Source organism: Lottia gigantea (genome assembly GCF_000327385.1).
Source record: "Lottia gigantea unplaced genomic scaffold LOTGIsca_35, whole genome shotgun sequence".
Taxonomy (NCBI): domain Eukaryota; kingdom Metazoa; phylum Mollusca; class Gastropoda; family Lottiidae; genus Lottia; species Lottia gigantea.
The window spans coordinates 2,053,256-2,066,261 of record NW_008709190.1 but is presented as its reverse complement, the minus strand read 5'-3'; the positions used below and the strand labels follow the sequence as shown (position 1 = coordinate 2,066,261).

Here is a 13,006-nt window from a genome sequence, read left to right as displayed (position 1 = left end):
ACTTTGAAAACTTGCATTCTACATTTTTAAAGCAGTTCAGAAAAAACTGAATTAAAAATATTTTAATCAAAATCATAATACTTAAAGAATAAGTTAGGGGTATATTCATATCAACAGTTGATGGACAACTGAGTACAAATCAGACTTCTAATTCATAACAAAACTACAAAAATAACAAATTGTCTGAAGTAACCAGAAGTTTTTTACACCTTAAATGCAGACTAATTACAATTAGACCTAACTTTTGTTCTTATGTTATTAGTTTGTAGTTTCGAATGTTTTATTAGTTATTAGCTTTGTACGTAACCACTACAGTAAGGTCTAACACTGTCCTTCTTGACTTTTCAATCTGTTAACCTTAGCTTGACCTCAGTTTTAACCAATCACGTGAGTGCCCTTTCCAGCAACGGAATAATGTGACACGAACAATCGGTGCAATCCGAGGCGTATAACACTATCAGACTTGATAAGCTAGTCTAATGTGCCTCGGGATGCACCTATTGTTCGCCACATGATTCATTAAGTCAGAGGTCAAGGAAAGGTTAACAGAATGAAAAGTCAAGGACAGTGTTAGACCTTACTGTAGTGGTTACGTACAAAACTAATAGCTAATAAAACATTCCAAACGAAACTAATAAAATACGAACGGAAGTTAATTAGACTGACTTAAACAACCTAGAATACCGCTATGCTCACTACTTAGACACTATCTAAATAATTATTATTAAAAAGTGATAATATAGCTGAAATCAAATTTTAAGCTGATAATCAGAAAAACATAATGTCTTCAAGTGTTTAATTACAACTCTCGGAACTATTGTCTTTTGGACTTCCAAACATAACTGGTTTGCGAAATCTGGGTTTTGATTGCTTTCTCTTCTGAGTTATATGTTCTAAAACTGCCTTTTCTATGTTATAAATCTTGTCTAAAAGACCACAATTTCCTTTCACAAACAACTTCAGTTTCTGTAATGAAGCTAAAGCATCAGCTTGAGTTACTTGTGGTAATGTAACACTCGACTGCTGCTGGGATTGACTAGAACTTGCCTCGTTCGATTGTAAAAGGTTCTTTTGATTTTGTATCTCATAACTAGTGTCTTCTGCTTCAGTTTTCACGTTACCATTAGCAACCATGGCTTCCTGTATCAACTGACTCTCCCAATCTTCAGTTTCGTAAGCATGGCAAGGTATTTGGGAATCAAATTGTAGGTAGATTTCAGTAAACATTGGCATAAATCTAAACGAAACACCGGTTTCTTCTACTAGCTCGATTAAATCTGTTGGATTATTATCTTCCAATTCATCTTCACTTGTTTCTGCTACAAAACCTACAGCTTCGAAACAACTAGCTACAGTTGTTTTCTGTACATTATTCCAACTCTGTTTGATCCAAAACACAGCATCCAAATCAGAAATATCTTCCAATATGGCTCTTGTGTCCTCATTTGATTCCTGTCTAGCTAACACAGCTTGGAGAAATCTCTTTCTATAGTGTGCCTTAAAGTTTGTAATAATACCTTGTTGTAAGGGTTGTAGAAAAGTTCCAGAATTATCTAAGTAATATTTAATACTGATGTTTTTAAGTACGACATTAGCTAAGTGACCAGGTATCATTTCCATAAATAATGCTATATGACGATCCTGCTCCTCTAAATGTTTATCCAGATCTCTTAACCAATTGGCAAAAATATTGGCAGTCATACACGAATTCTTCTGCTGAGACCATTGCACTGGTATATCTTTTGCATTACAGTTGTTCAAACTTTGTGGCAGCTGATCTTTTCCCACAATCAATGGCTTCAATTTCTCGCCTGAAGCACTACAACAAAATAATATGGTAAACTTGTTTTCAGTAAAGTCCATATTATGATGGCTTCCAAAACAAACAGTTCCATCAACATAACATCTATCAGGTAGCCCCTTATAGAAAAGGGCTGTTTCACCACAGGTAAAAATATTCTCTGGATCTAATCCCTGGATTTGATAGGGCAGCATCTTAGCCCAAGTGTTAAAAATACGTCCACCTGGATCAGCACAGTCACAACCTCCTGTCCTTAGTTGAATATTGTACTTCTTCTTCAGACCACTTAGCCAAACATTTGAAGGACTAAATGCAATACCCATTTTGGTGGCGAATTCTTTGGCTTTTTCTTGAATTAAAGCACCATTCAGTAACATATTCTTACTTTGTGCAATTCCTATCCATTTTAAAACCAATTTATTTAAGTCTTCAAGATATTCACCCTTTTTACAACGTCGGAAATTTTTACAGTTCAATGGAATCTCATTGTTTTCATACGCATCAAGATATTCTTTTTTACGTTTTAAGATGTTATTGACTGAACCCAAGGATATATTAAACTCTTGTGCCAAGTTTCTCTGGCTTTTACCCGTAGCTTCACTGACTTGTATCAAACGCAACTTTTCACTCAATGGCAAGTCTGTTCTTGGTTTAGGTTTTGGCAGGCTGATGTAAGAAGAACAACCACCAGCCCCACAGGGTACACAAGACGATCCACTAGGACCACATGCTGATCTACTGGGGCCACAGGATGTTCCACAAGAAGCACTAGGTGCACAACCTGATCCACTGGATGAAGAAGCAACACCAGCAGTATCACTAGAGGTAGCAGTAACTGTTGATATGGAGGAATCAGTTATATTAAACACCATATAATTTTCTGTAGTTGGAGACTTCATTTTGAAATCTTTATTACATATTGGAGTACTGGCTTTAACTCTGATACTGGAGCAGGGTGGTTCCTTTTCCTCACCAGACATCGTACCACTGTTATCTATCAACAGAACCTGACGAAAACTATACCATCTGAAATGACGAAAAAAAGTTGTTTCAAAAGCTGCTGAATGTCAAAATTATGACTGGTTATGGCTAACAATAGAATAGGAATGATAAAAAATGTTTATATGTTTTGGGTCAATTTCGGCTGAATTAATCATAGGTCTCAAATCAATGAACTCCAGTTTAGATTTCAGTACCATTGGCCTTCTAATGTCAATGGCACTATCTAAATTTAGCACTTGTGGCATCTAGCTCTTTCACCTAATAAAATCATCTGTCTGTCAACAACTTTTGGGAAGCAACTATGGAAATAAATAGAAACTATTCTAAGAATAAGTAGCCTACTTTGCTTTCGGCTGTATTAATGACTTCATGAAGTTCATGCAATACATGCATCATCATTATCTTTAGACTTTACTTTTGACTGACATATCAGTTAACCTGATTTGATAAAACACATTTACTTATACGTTTACCTTTCACATTTAATTACGTCATTGTAATCCTATCTTGTCGCATCCCACTCCTCTGAAACTTAAGTAAGTCACCCGATTTACAAATTTTCATTTCATTATTCAATTTATTCTCCATAATATAACCAGCTCGATTATCCAGACTATTCTAATATAAGTTGTTTTATTGATAAACTGGATGAAAAAGGCTTATAGTACAGACGTCTTTTTACCACCGACAAAGTGACCTTTTGCCGACAAGCGAAATTTAATAAACAGTTTAAAAAGGCGAACTGACAAGACATTTCGGGATGAAGACTCCGTTATTATTTTTTCGAGTCGGGTTTCAATCATAAGTCAAATCTTATTGATAATTTAATGCTCAAAATAAGTAAGAACGCAACCGTCACCTCGTCATATCGCCACGTCCGATTTGGCAATTGATATCACTGGAGTGATACACGGTTTGATCACATTATAACTGTACTTTGGACTTCGGACTTTGGTCTTTGTCTGATGAAAATAGGACGGTATTTATTAATCATCATAAGATAGCGGAAGGTATAAAAGTTTCGAAAACCCACGCAGTGTGCATATTTGATAATTTATCTACGATATTAGCAGGTAAGAAATTTTTAATTCTCTCTAAAAATTAGCAATCTATAACAAAGAAGAACAATGTATGATTAGGTTATAATATTGAGAGATTATATTGACTGAATGGATACTATTTATAACAATTATGTAATCTTTTAAGCCTGTATTGGCGTACCATAAGCTTTGATTTTAAAACAATCCTCTTTTTCAAGGAATTTATTGTTTCTGTTGTAATAGAGGAAAAAATATCATATGAATATTACAAATTTGAGCACTTTTTATTTTAACTGAAATTTAAATGTAAACTATGTAAATTGATAATTTGGGCATACAGCTTGAATTTTTACGTTCTACATAATATAGATTTGATCAGATTAGTTAATGTATCGACAAAGTCAAGCAGCTGAAAACGCAAGAATGGCTGAAAAGATGGAAAACGAGCAATTTATTCAAAGATTGGGAAATTTGCCTATGGTCAGTTCAGCATGGAATCTTGGTTGTGATGTCTACCAGAAGACAAAAGCTAGCAATTCACTGATCAAAAAATCTTTTGATATGGCAGAGGGAAGTGTTAAAACTGTGGCTAATACTTCCTTACCTTTGATCGCTAAAGTTCAGCCTCAAAGTAAGTTTGATTTTTTTGGATCGCTTAATTTTGTATTCAATATACATTACTTACTTAAAATTAACTAGATGTTTCTTTTTCTACTATATCAGACATTATTAGCTTCATGGACTGTCCGAAAGGGATGTTGAGTTGACAAACCCAGTTGCAGGGTGATGAGTGGTTTTTGAAGCATATTAGCACAAACATGAATATAACTGAATATAACTGAATTGAGCTATGTTAGATGTTCTATCCAATATTTAAACAATTCCTGGGTGTGACTTTTATGGTTTTATCATTCCTTTATTGTAACCTATCTATATTTTATTAATTCTTCAGTTGATTATGTAAATCAAGTTGCTGTACAACAATTGGTCAAGTTAGAGGAGAAATACCCTGTTATAACTAAATCTCCTAATCAGGTAGGAAACCATTATAATTTCAAAAATCACAACAAAAATTTTGGCTTTATAATTTTCACATAGGTCTGTAATTTTAATGCATGGTGTTCCATATTATTTTACCACTGAAATAGGGAATTTCTACCTCATAAATGGACCAGTTTTTAATGTTTCGGATTACTCATACTTGAAGCTCATAATGTTTAAACAAGGCCTTCATAGGTTTATAATTTTTATGATTTGAAAATTTCTTTGAGGGAAATGTTGAAAAAACCAATGAAATGAATTTAATATACAGGAATGTGTCTTATTTTTGTAGGTCTACAATGAAGGTAAAGAAGCCTGTAAGGGAGCTTGTCACACTGTTGTACAACCAGCAGTTAATGGTTATAATTCTGTCGTTACCATGGGAACAGAGCAGGTAGATATACAGTAAAAGATTGTTTACTATTTTTATTAAGTGGTCATAAGTTGAAGAGGTCAGGGCACACTGAGTTGTTTGTTTACTTTTTATCACATTTATAATTCATACAGTGGTCAAGAAATAATAGTGGTCAAAAATTCATGGTCATGGTTAAATGACTCCTCTTTAAATTTCAACATTTTTGTGTGACAAAAAGTCTGTTGTGCATTTGCTTTGCCAGAAAAATGAAAATAAGGGAACCCATCTTTAATAAATCAAAAATTAAATTAATGACAGTGACTCTTAATATTGTTGATAAATCAAGGTATCTCAATTGATTTTGATCAATATCTTTCCCTGATATAGATAACCAGAGTGAAAAATGTTGGTCAGAACATACTTGATAAAACATTAGAAACTTCATATGGTAAATATGTCGCTGATAAAGTAGATGATGTTTTAACTTATTCTGAAAATTATGTTGATAAATATCTATGTGAATCTGGTGAGTTTGATTTTCATATATTTTTTTTCATTTACACAGGTCATTATTTTCTGCCAGACTCCAAGTCCTAATATTTGAATTGCAAGCCCATAGAGCTCAATTATAGCTATCTTTATCCATATCACTTTGACTTGTTACCAATTTGAGCATATAGATAACAAGTTTTGGTTATATTTCTTAGTATTATGGTGGCAAAATAGATCCCTTTTTTTGGGACCAACTGATCTAGTGACAAAAAAAAAACATCACAAAGTTGCAAACATTTCTACCTTAAGAAACTAACGCTAATTATGTTTTGACAGTTTTGAAGACCAAAATCAAAGTAGCAGCCATGTTTCGATCCCATTAGCTGACACTAGTATCAAATTAATGCAATCTGCCACGGAAATTCTTTATCGTAACAAGGAATACTTAAGTATTATCTGACTAATTTCAGATGAAACATGTAAAATGGAGGTTGACATGGTAACAAAGAATCCTATCACCAGAGTTGGGGTCCTGAGTCATAAAGTTCGACAGAGAATGTATAAAAAAGCTATGACTGACATTACTCAAGTCAAAATACGTAGTCAAGAGGCCATTGATAAACTCAAATTTAATGTTGATTTGGTAAGTAAATTTCTTTTTTTCTGTTGATGAAAGAGGGTTTGAGCAGAACATGAACTGGAAAAAAAGAAGGATAAATACAGTAATATGACTGGTTAAAATCAATTACAGTGATTGGCCAATCAGATAAACTGGAACAATCCAATGAAAACAATCCAATGTTCAATTCTTATCCAGCAGGTCCTGGGACAGCTGCTGAAAATGAGGTTAACTCTTTAATATCAGGACTGAAGAGTATGAGCCACTTATGAGCTTTTCACCTTAGTTTTATTTTTCAAAGTGATTGTATTTCATTTGTAGATTGAGTATGCTAGATCTAATATTGATGGTGCTAAAAGTCACATGAATGAAACCTGGTCTAAATTAACAATGGCAGAAGATATCCCAGAACCTAAGGTGAGCTTAAATAATACATGTATGTCCATTCAACTGAGTTTAGTGCATATCAGGTTCATCAAAGAATCATCGAACCTAGAATACTATCAGTTTATGCCAATTACAAGTTTAAAAATATCTGAAGCAGATCTGAAGTCATATTACATTAACCCTTTGAACACTTGAGTGTCACTTGGTAAAGACTGCTGGTAGGGGAAGTTTATGTAATCATTTGGGCAGGTTGCCAGCCAATAGTGTAGTGTAGAGTTTGTAACTGTTTTCCTTTTTGACAACTCACCTCTGCAGTGTTTACATAGCCACTGTCAAGGGCATACAAGGACTTAAGTATGGTAATGGGAAAATGTCTTTCATGGAGCCATTATTTCTGATTTTGCCAATTTTTTCACATTTTTTAGCACTTCTGCACGTGCTATATATCTGGTTGTTTTAGCACATACCCATTAGTATTCTTTATTTTTTAGACTCTTGAAGACAAAAGTATTAATGTAACAAGAAATCTTGCTCATCAAGTTCGAAACAGTTTCACTACTCTCAAGTCTTACTCTGATAATGGCTCTGATTATATCTCTCAACAACTGAAAATGGCTAAAACATATGCTGATGATATCTACATTTCTTTTACCAAGGTAGGCAATATAAATTTACTTTGACTGATTGACAAAAAACTCCATTTTATACTCCTGATTTTCAAACTGTTCATAATGTGGAACATGCCAGCCTTTAGCATGTAAAGCTTCAGTTCTTTAGCCCATTTAAGGTGCGGGAACACGAGTGGTCTTGGTTGGAGATTTTTGTCTCCAAATCGAATCTTAAGTAATTAACTTGCGTGTGCCTGTGTTTCCATGATATGATTATCGTGTTGCTGAGAGGATTAATAATATCAAACAAGTTTGAAAATTGTCTCAGATAGTTTTATCGTCTACAAGACAGACGGTCATCATCTTATCAGATTCCTTTTCCTTTCAATTGCATGCTCTGCACATGATTATCAACAAGGTGGAAAATCTGAGTGGAGATTTTGTTTCCTCGTGTGCCTGTGCCAGTTGTTGAAACTCAAGACTCTAATCGGCGACAAAAGTTGCTAATTTCTTTTTCACATTAGCTTCTCTGACCTGTTTGTTTCAACAAAGATGTCGTGTGCAAATGAAAATATGAATTATTTATGTTGTTATTAGTAAATGTACCTGTGGTTATTATTTTAATTATTGTAGGTTGACAGCTATGATGAAATACCAACATGGGTACTGAATCAAACTAAAGACAAATTAAGCTATCTGACTGAAATACTCTCTTTCACAGCTGATATTGTTTTCTTAACTCCTGTTAGATGGTTGGTAAGTACAAAATCAATCTTAAGATTGTGCACCAATTCATGTCTTAATTATTTGAAGAGATTGTAAAGAGGTTTGATCAGCCCGTCATTAGGGTGGGATCCGTGGTCTTTGTACAAATCAAAAAGATATATAGATTTTGATACGTTTTTGGCAACTCAAAATTGAGCTCTTTGGGCCTTTAAATTTTCAGATTTTCTGAAAACAAAATCTGAGCCCTAGTACAAAATCAGTCCTATATGCATTCTTATTTTCAATCAGACGTCTGTGGTTCCTGCAATTCCACTAAAACTGAATGTTAAATGATGTCACTAATGGTGAAATATTTTTTAATACTTAAGGGCCTTCGCGATTAGTGACATCATAAAAGACTTAGTTTTAGTGAAATTGCAGGAATTACAGACGTCTGATTGAAAATTGGAATGGTGCAAATGGAAGCTATCAGTGTCTCCAATACACAATTTATTTTTTAGAAAACCTCTCACAATACTTTTAATAATCCTAAAAATATTGTATATTCTCAATCTTAAAGGAGTAATTGCTTTACTAGATCATAGACCTGAATGTTAGCTTTGTTAATGTTACCAAAGATAGCACTCTTCAGAATTATAATCAAACATCCTATTCGCATACAATTAAATAGAAATAGAAATACTCTCCTCTCTAAAAGCCAAAAACCATAGCTGAACATTTATTGATTGAACATAAAGGAATAAATTAAAGGGAAACAACCTACGTATTAATTTCTCAAAGATCCTGTCCTTCAGCTGATTCTCATCCACATTCTTCTTTCTTGGATTATCCATACCCTTTTACAGATAGGTTAACTGGAATAATGAGGAAAAATTCAAAGAACCATACTATTACTTTCAGACCAAGATCAGCGCTAAAGACACAATTTGTTAGATGTTACCAAGCAAATATTGTCCAAAATCTGTCAACCTAATTTTATCATCTTGAATTATTTGTTTTTCAGACAATAGATTATGACATCAATGAAATTAATTTTGATGATGATGAAGTTGCTCAATGTAATGGAGTAGGATCTGCTAGCACAATGCAAGTAGCTTGCGAAGCTTAATTCAACTCAATAAATTTTAACATAGGGTTGGGCGAATGTTTATGTGTTGTTTTCTTTTCATTTAATATTAGCCCAAATGCTAAATCATTTGCATTACAATTGGATAATTATGCATTTCTGCGGCTTGAAACAGATAAGTTTACCCAAACTCTGTATATATTCCACATTTTTAAGCTTACTAATATGTACTATGCCAGGCTGGATAAAATATGACAACTAAACCCAAAACACCCCCTAATTTAACAAATAAGCTCTTTCAATCATACCTGTACATACATTTCTATGTCAATAATAGTATGCTTATGCATGTGTGGATGAGTTCAATTGAAAGTTGAGGGGTGTCAAGTAGATAGTATGCAGAAAATACCATTAACCAAAATTTGTTTGTTAAGTATTTCAAAAAAACAAAACAATTCATATTTGCAATGATATGAATTTTTTTCAAAAATTGTTGTGTTTTTGGTAATTAGGGTGTTTTTTTTATGTTTTTTCTTATGCATTCTATTTCGCTCACTTGTGAACTAAATGCTTCAGGCTTAGATTATATTAGGTTTCCAATAAAAATTTTAGCGTTTCAAATGTTTTAGTAGCCTTCATGTTATAGAATCACTCTTACGCAAATAGCTTTTTTGGCAATTTTTGCAACATGTAATTCTTCACAACATTTTAGATGTTCTTTTATGTATTCATGTTTTAAAATGTAGATCTATATTGTAAAATATTTGATCAAATAAAATATCTCTTAAATGTTTTTGATATCCAAATGAATGAAGACATTATAAGAAGAGGGATGGACTGGGCTCAGCTTTAGGGCTAATGTAAAATAAGTTATCTTTCCTCATAAGTCCTATTTTTAAATGAGTTCGGATAATCCAGGAAAGGTCATTGCCATAGCCAATAAGGTGTAGAACAGTGGGACATTAAACTCCAGCTCAATGTGCCCAATAAGGTGTAGAACAATGGGACATAAAACTCCAACCCCATGAACCAAAGAAGGTGTAGAACAGTGGGACATAAAACTCCAGTTCAATGTGTCCAATAAGGTGTAAAGCAGTGGGACATTAAACTCCAGTTCATTGTGCCCAATAAGGTGTAGAACAGTGAGACATAAAACTCCAGTTCAATGTGCCCAATAAGGTGTAGAACAGTGGGACATAAAACTCCAGTTCAATGTGTCCAATAAGGTGTAGAACAGTGGGACATAAAACTCCAGTTCAATGTGCCCAATAAGGTGTAGAACAGTGAGACATAAACTCCAGATCAATGTGCCCAATAAGGTGTAGAACAATGGGACATAAAACTCCAGTCCCATGTGCCCAATAAGGTGTAGAACAGTGGGACATAAAAGCTCTTATTTCATTGCCCTATTAGTGAGACAAGAAACTTTATTGAATTTCCTTTTTCTCAATAATGTACAGAACAGCAGTGTGACATTAAACGTTCTTTATTTTTAAATGCCTAATAAGGTGCAGAGCATTTGGACATAAAATGTTGTTGCTTTTCATTTGTCTAACATGGTACAGAACATGTTTATTTCAATAGACTAAAAAGCGCAAACAAACACAAACAGGTTAAACAAGCGCAAACAAACGGTAGGCCTAAACAACACAGTAAAAAAGGAATTAAATAAAAATACAGGATGTGAAAGCAACTATATCCACTATATGCCAAAAAAAAGGGGTAAGATTTTATATGTTATGAAATTGATGGTAAAGAAATGTCCAGATTATTTTTGTGTATCGATTGTCTGCAAAACGACCCACCATAGACACCTCTCAGACACATTCAATTACTAGCTGTCAAGATTAATCCATTAAATACAATTATTCCACATGCAGTGCATGAACTTGATCATTTATTACAATCCGTATACTAGAATATTGTTTGCGCGTTTTAGTCGGACTGGTATAAAAGCGCAGTACACATGTACGTTGAAAAGACGCTGCAAAAATGTAAGAATGCAATATGGTCGTATAACTAGCGGTATGAAATCGATTGTTTTCAAGTTTGTAATTTTTTAGGGACTTTTACTCTTGTTTCCTCACGTTTGGCCGCGACAGTACATTTCCAGTAGCTGTAAGATCGCAAATGGTAGCAGTCCGGTGTGACGAGGATATATGATATAATACTGTTATTGCACATAGTAAATTGTATGCAATAATAGATATCCAATCCAATCCCGGTATAAGTTATTTTTTAAATAACCAAGAAATAAAATACAATATTAACAATTATAGTAAATGACAAACTGATCACGAAAGCTATGATGTTCAGTTTTCTGTGCGACCGACGATGATGTTTCATTCCGCCATTTGTGTCTCCACATGGCTTTTGATTGCAGCATTTCTCTTTAGAATATGTCAACTGTAATTCCAACACAGTAGCTATAGTAGAGAGAGCACTGTGAACGATAAGAACCATGATGTACACAGACAATAAACAGATTTGATCTGAGTTAGTTGGTAATAGAGTTGATATTAAATTCATCAAGACAATGTAAGATAGTAGAATCGAGATTGATAGAGAAACCTTCTCACCAGATTCCGTCGGTAAAATAAAAACCAAATTTGTAAGTAAAGATAAAATCACGAGTGGTACAATAATGTTGATTACATAAAATATATATCTTCTGGTTAAATAAAATCTGAACGCTACAACATAGTCTACAAAGACATAATCGGTTTTAACTAAGATCCATTCGGGATCGGTAAAATTGAAATTAAGCAGAGACCGTCTCCCGATTACGTCAAAGCGTATGAATCCATCTACCCACGGACCAATCAAAATGCTACACGTTTGATTATCAAACGGAAACAAACGAATATTTATTTTACATATGACTTGATAGCGTCCACCGGGAAACCACACAACTGTTCCGTTAATGTATACATTAACCTTAGATGGTGATAATTCAACCTTCCCAAAATTATTATAAGCATTATAAATCATTATATCTGGCGTCCAAATTTGATCTGCTCGAATATTCCTCTGAGGACCATATTTACTAACATTCCACCACAAAAAATCATCTCGCCATCTGACAGCAAGATAACCATTCAGGGACATAACCTGTAGTTTTTCATCTAGTCCATTTATAGTGATAATTCCGAAACGTATCTGAACTGTTATACTTTGGTTATAATCGTGTCGTGGACGATCACAACAGCCATTAAAACCATAAACATCGGTGATCATAATTTCATTTTTACCAGAGTTCGTCTGAGAAGCTGATATTTTAATCAAAGACAAAGATAATAAACAGTAGTTCAATCTTACTCTAAACATATCCGTATAGTCTATCCAATATTCGTTCCTTAGATAACTATTGAGAATGTTGTAAGTGGTCCAAGCGATTGAATGCAAATCAGCCAGACAATACCTTGCAGAAGAATTAAAGGAAAGTTAATCTGTCAAAATAGTCGGTTAACACTGCCGTTAAAATTGGCAGTGAAATGTAGCGTACTCGTCCCAGCTAGCCTTTACCGTGTACACTGCCCTGTTTTCACTGGGCCATAATGGCGATTCATCAAATACATACTGCTCTCCAAACGGTGGAGGCGGAAACAACCCGGACATTCCAAATGTCAGCCGCCAAAAATAATGATTTGGAAGTCATGATTAATTGTGTCATGTTCGAAGCGCCAGCGATTCTTAAAAATGTCCAATTTTGTGTTTGAGACGCAAAGCAATAAAATTTTATGTTTTCGTGAATATCGGCGGCGCAAGCCAGTGCCAACATGATGTATTCTGTATAGACACAGCTTTATGGAACAACAATCACTGGTTAAAGTTTTATGCAACGTTTCGACGTGTTTCCCCCGTCGTGT

General features: G+C 34.1%; 3 protein-coding genes across 3 annotated transcripts; 1 reads left to right on the top strand and 2 right to left on the bottom strand.

Annotated features, from left to right (window-relative positions):
• Nucleotides 1-46: 46 nt before the first annotated feature.
• On the bottom strand, nucleotides 47-1,995 carry LOTGIDRAFT_216956 (hypothetical protein; the record flags this gene model as incomplete). The annotated part of the gene is made up of 2 exons (XM_009058736.1): nucleotides 47-321; nucleotides 609-1,995. The coding sequence occupies one exon, from the start codon at nucleotides 1,993-1,995 to the stop codon at nucleotides 796-798; it is 1,200 nt and encodes a 399-aa protein (XP_009056984.1). The 3' UTR covers nucleotides 47-321; nucleotides 609-795.
• A 1,788-nt stretch (nucleotides 1,996-3,783) lies between these two features.
• Nucleotides 3,784-9,930, top strand: LOTGIDRAFT_162734 (hypothetical protein). The gene is made up of 10 exons (XM_009058735.1): nucleotides 3,784-3,876; nucleotides 4,213-4,474; nucleotides 4,796-4,878; nucleotides 5,177-5,278; nucleotides 5,627-5,765; nucleotides 6,202-6,374; nucleotides 6,672-6,767; nucleotides 7,229-7,393; nucleotides 7,979-8,101; nucleotides 9,075-9,930. Exons 2-10 carry the CDS (start codon nucleotides 4,267-4,269, stop codon nucleotides 9,177-9,179), a joined length of 1,194 nt encoding a protein of 397 aa, XP_009056983.1. The 5' UTR covers nucleotides 3,784-3,876; nucleotides 4,213-4,266; the 3' UTR covers nucleotides 9,180-9,930.
• A 1,445-nt stretch (nucleotides 9,931-11,375) lies between these two features.
• On the bottom strand, nucleotides 11,376-12,374 carry LOTGIDRAFT_121097 (hypothetical protein; the record flags this gene model as incomplete). The annotated part of the gene is made up of 1 exon (XM_009058734.1): nucleotides 11,376-12,374. One exon carries the CDS (start codon nucleotides 12,372-12,374, stop codon nucleotides 11,376-11,378), a length of 999 nt encoding a protein of 332 aa, XP_009056982.1.
• Between the last annotated feature and the right edge of the window lie 632 nt (nucleotides 12,375-13,006).

What these genes read in the sequence shown, in the direction of transcription:
- LOTGIDRAFT_162734 (XM_009058735.1), top strand. Translation starts at nt 4,267, where the DNA reads ATGGCTGAAAAGATGGAAAACGAGCAATTTATTCAAAGATTGGGAAAT. An exon ending in AAGATATCCCAGAACCTAAG is followed by an intron (nt 6,768 to 7,228) that starts GTGAGCTTAAAT and finishes TTTATTTTTTAG; the next exon opens with ACTCTTGAAGACAAAAGTAT. An exon ending in TAACTCCTGTTAGATGGTTG is followed by an intron (nt 8,102 to 9,074) that starts GTAAGTACAAAA and finishes TTTGTTTTTCAG; the next exon opens with ACAATAGATTATGACATCAA.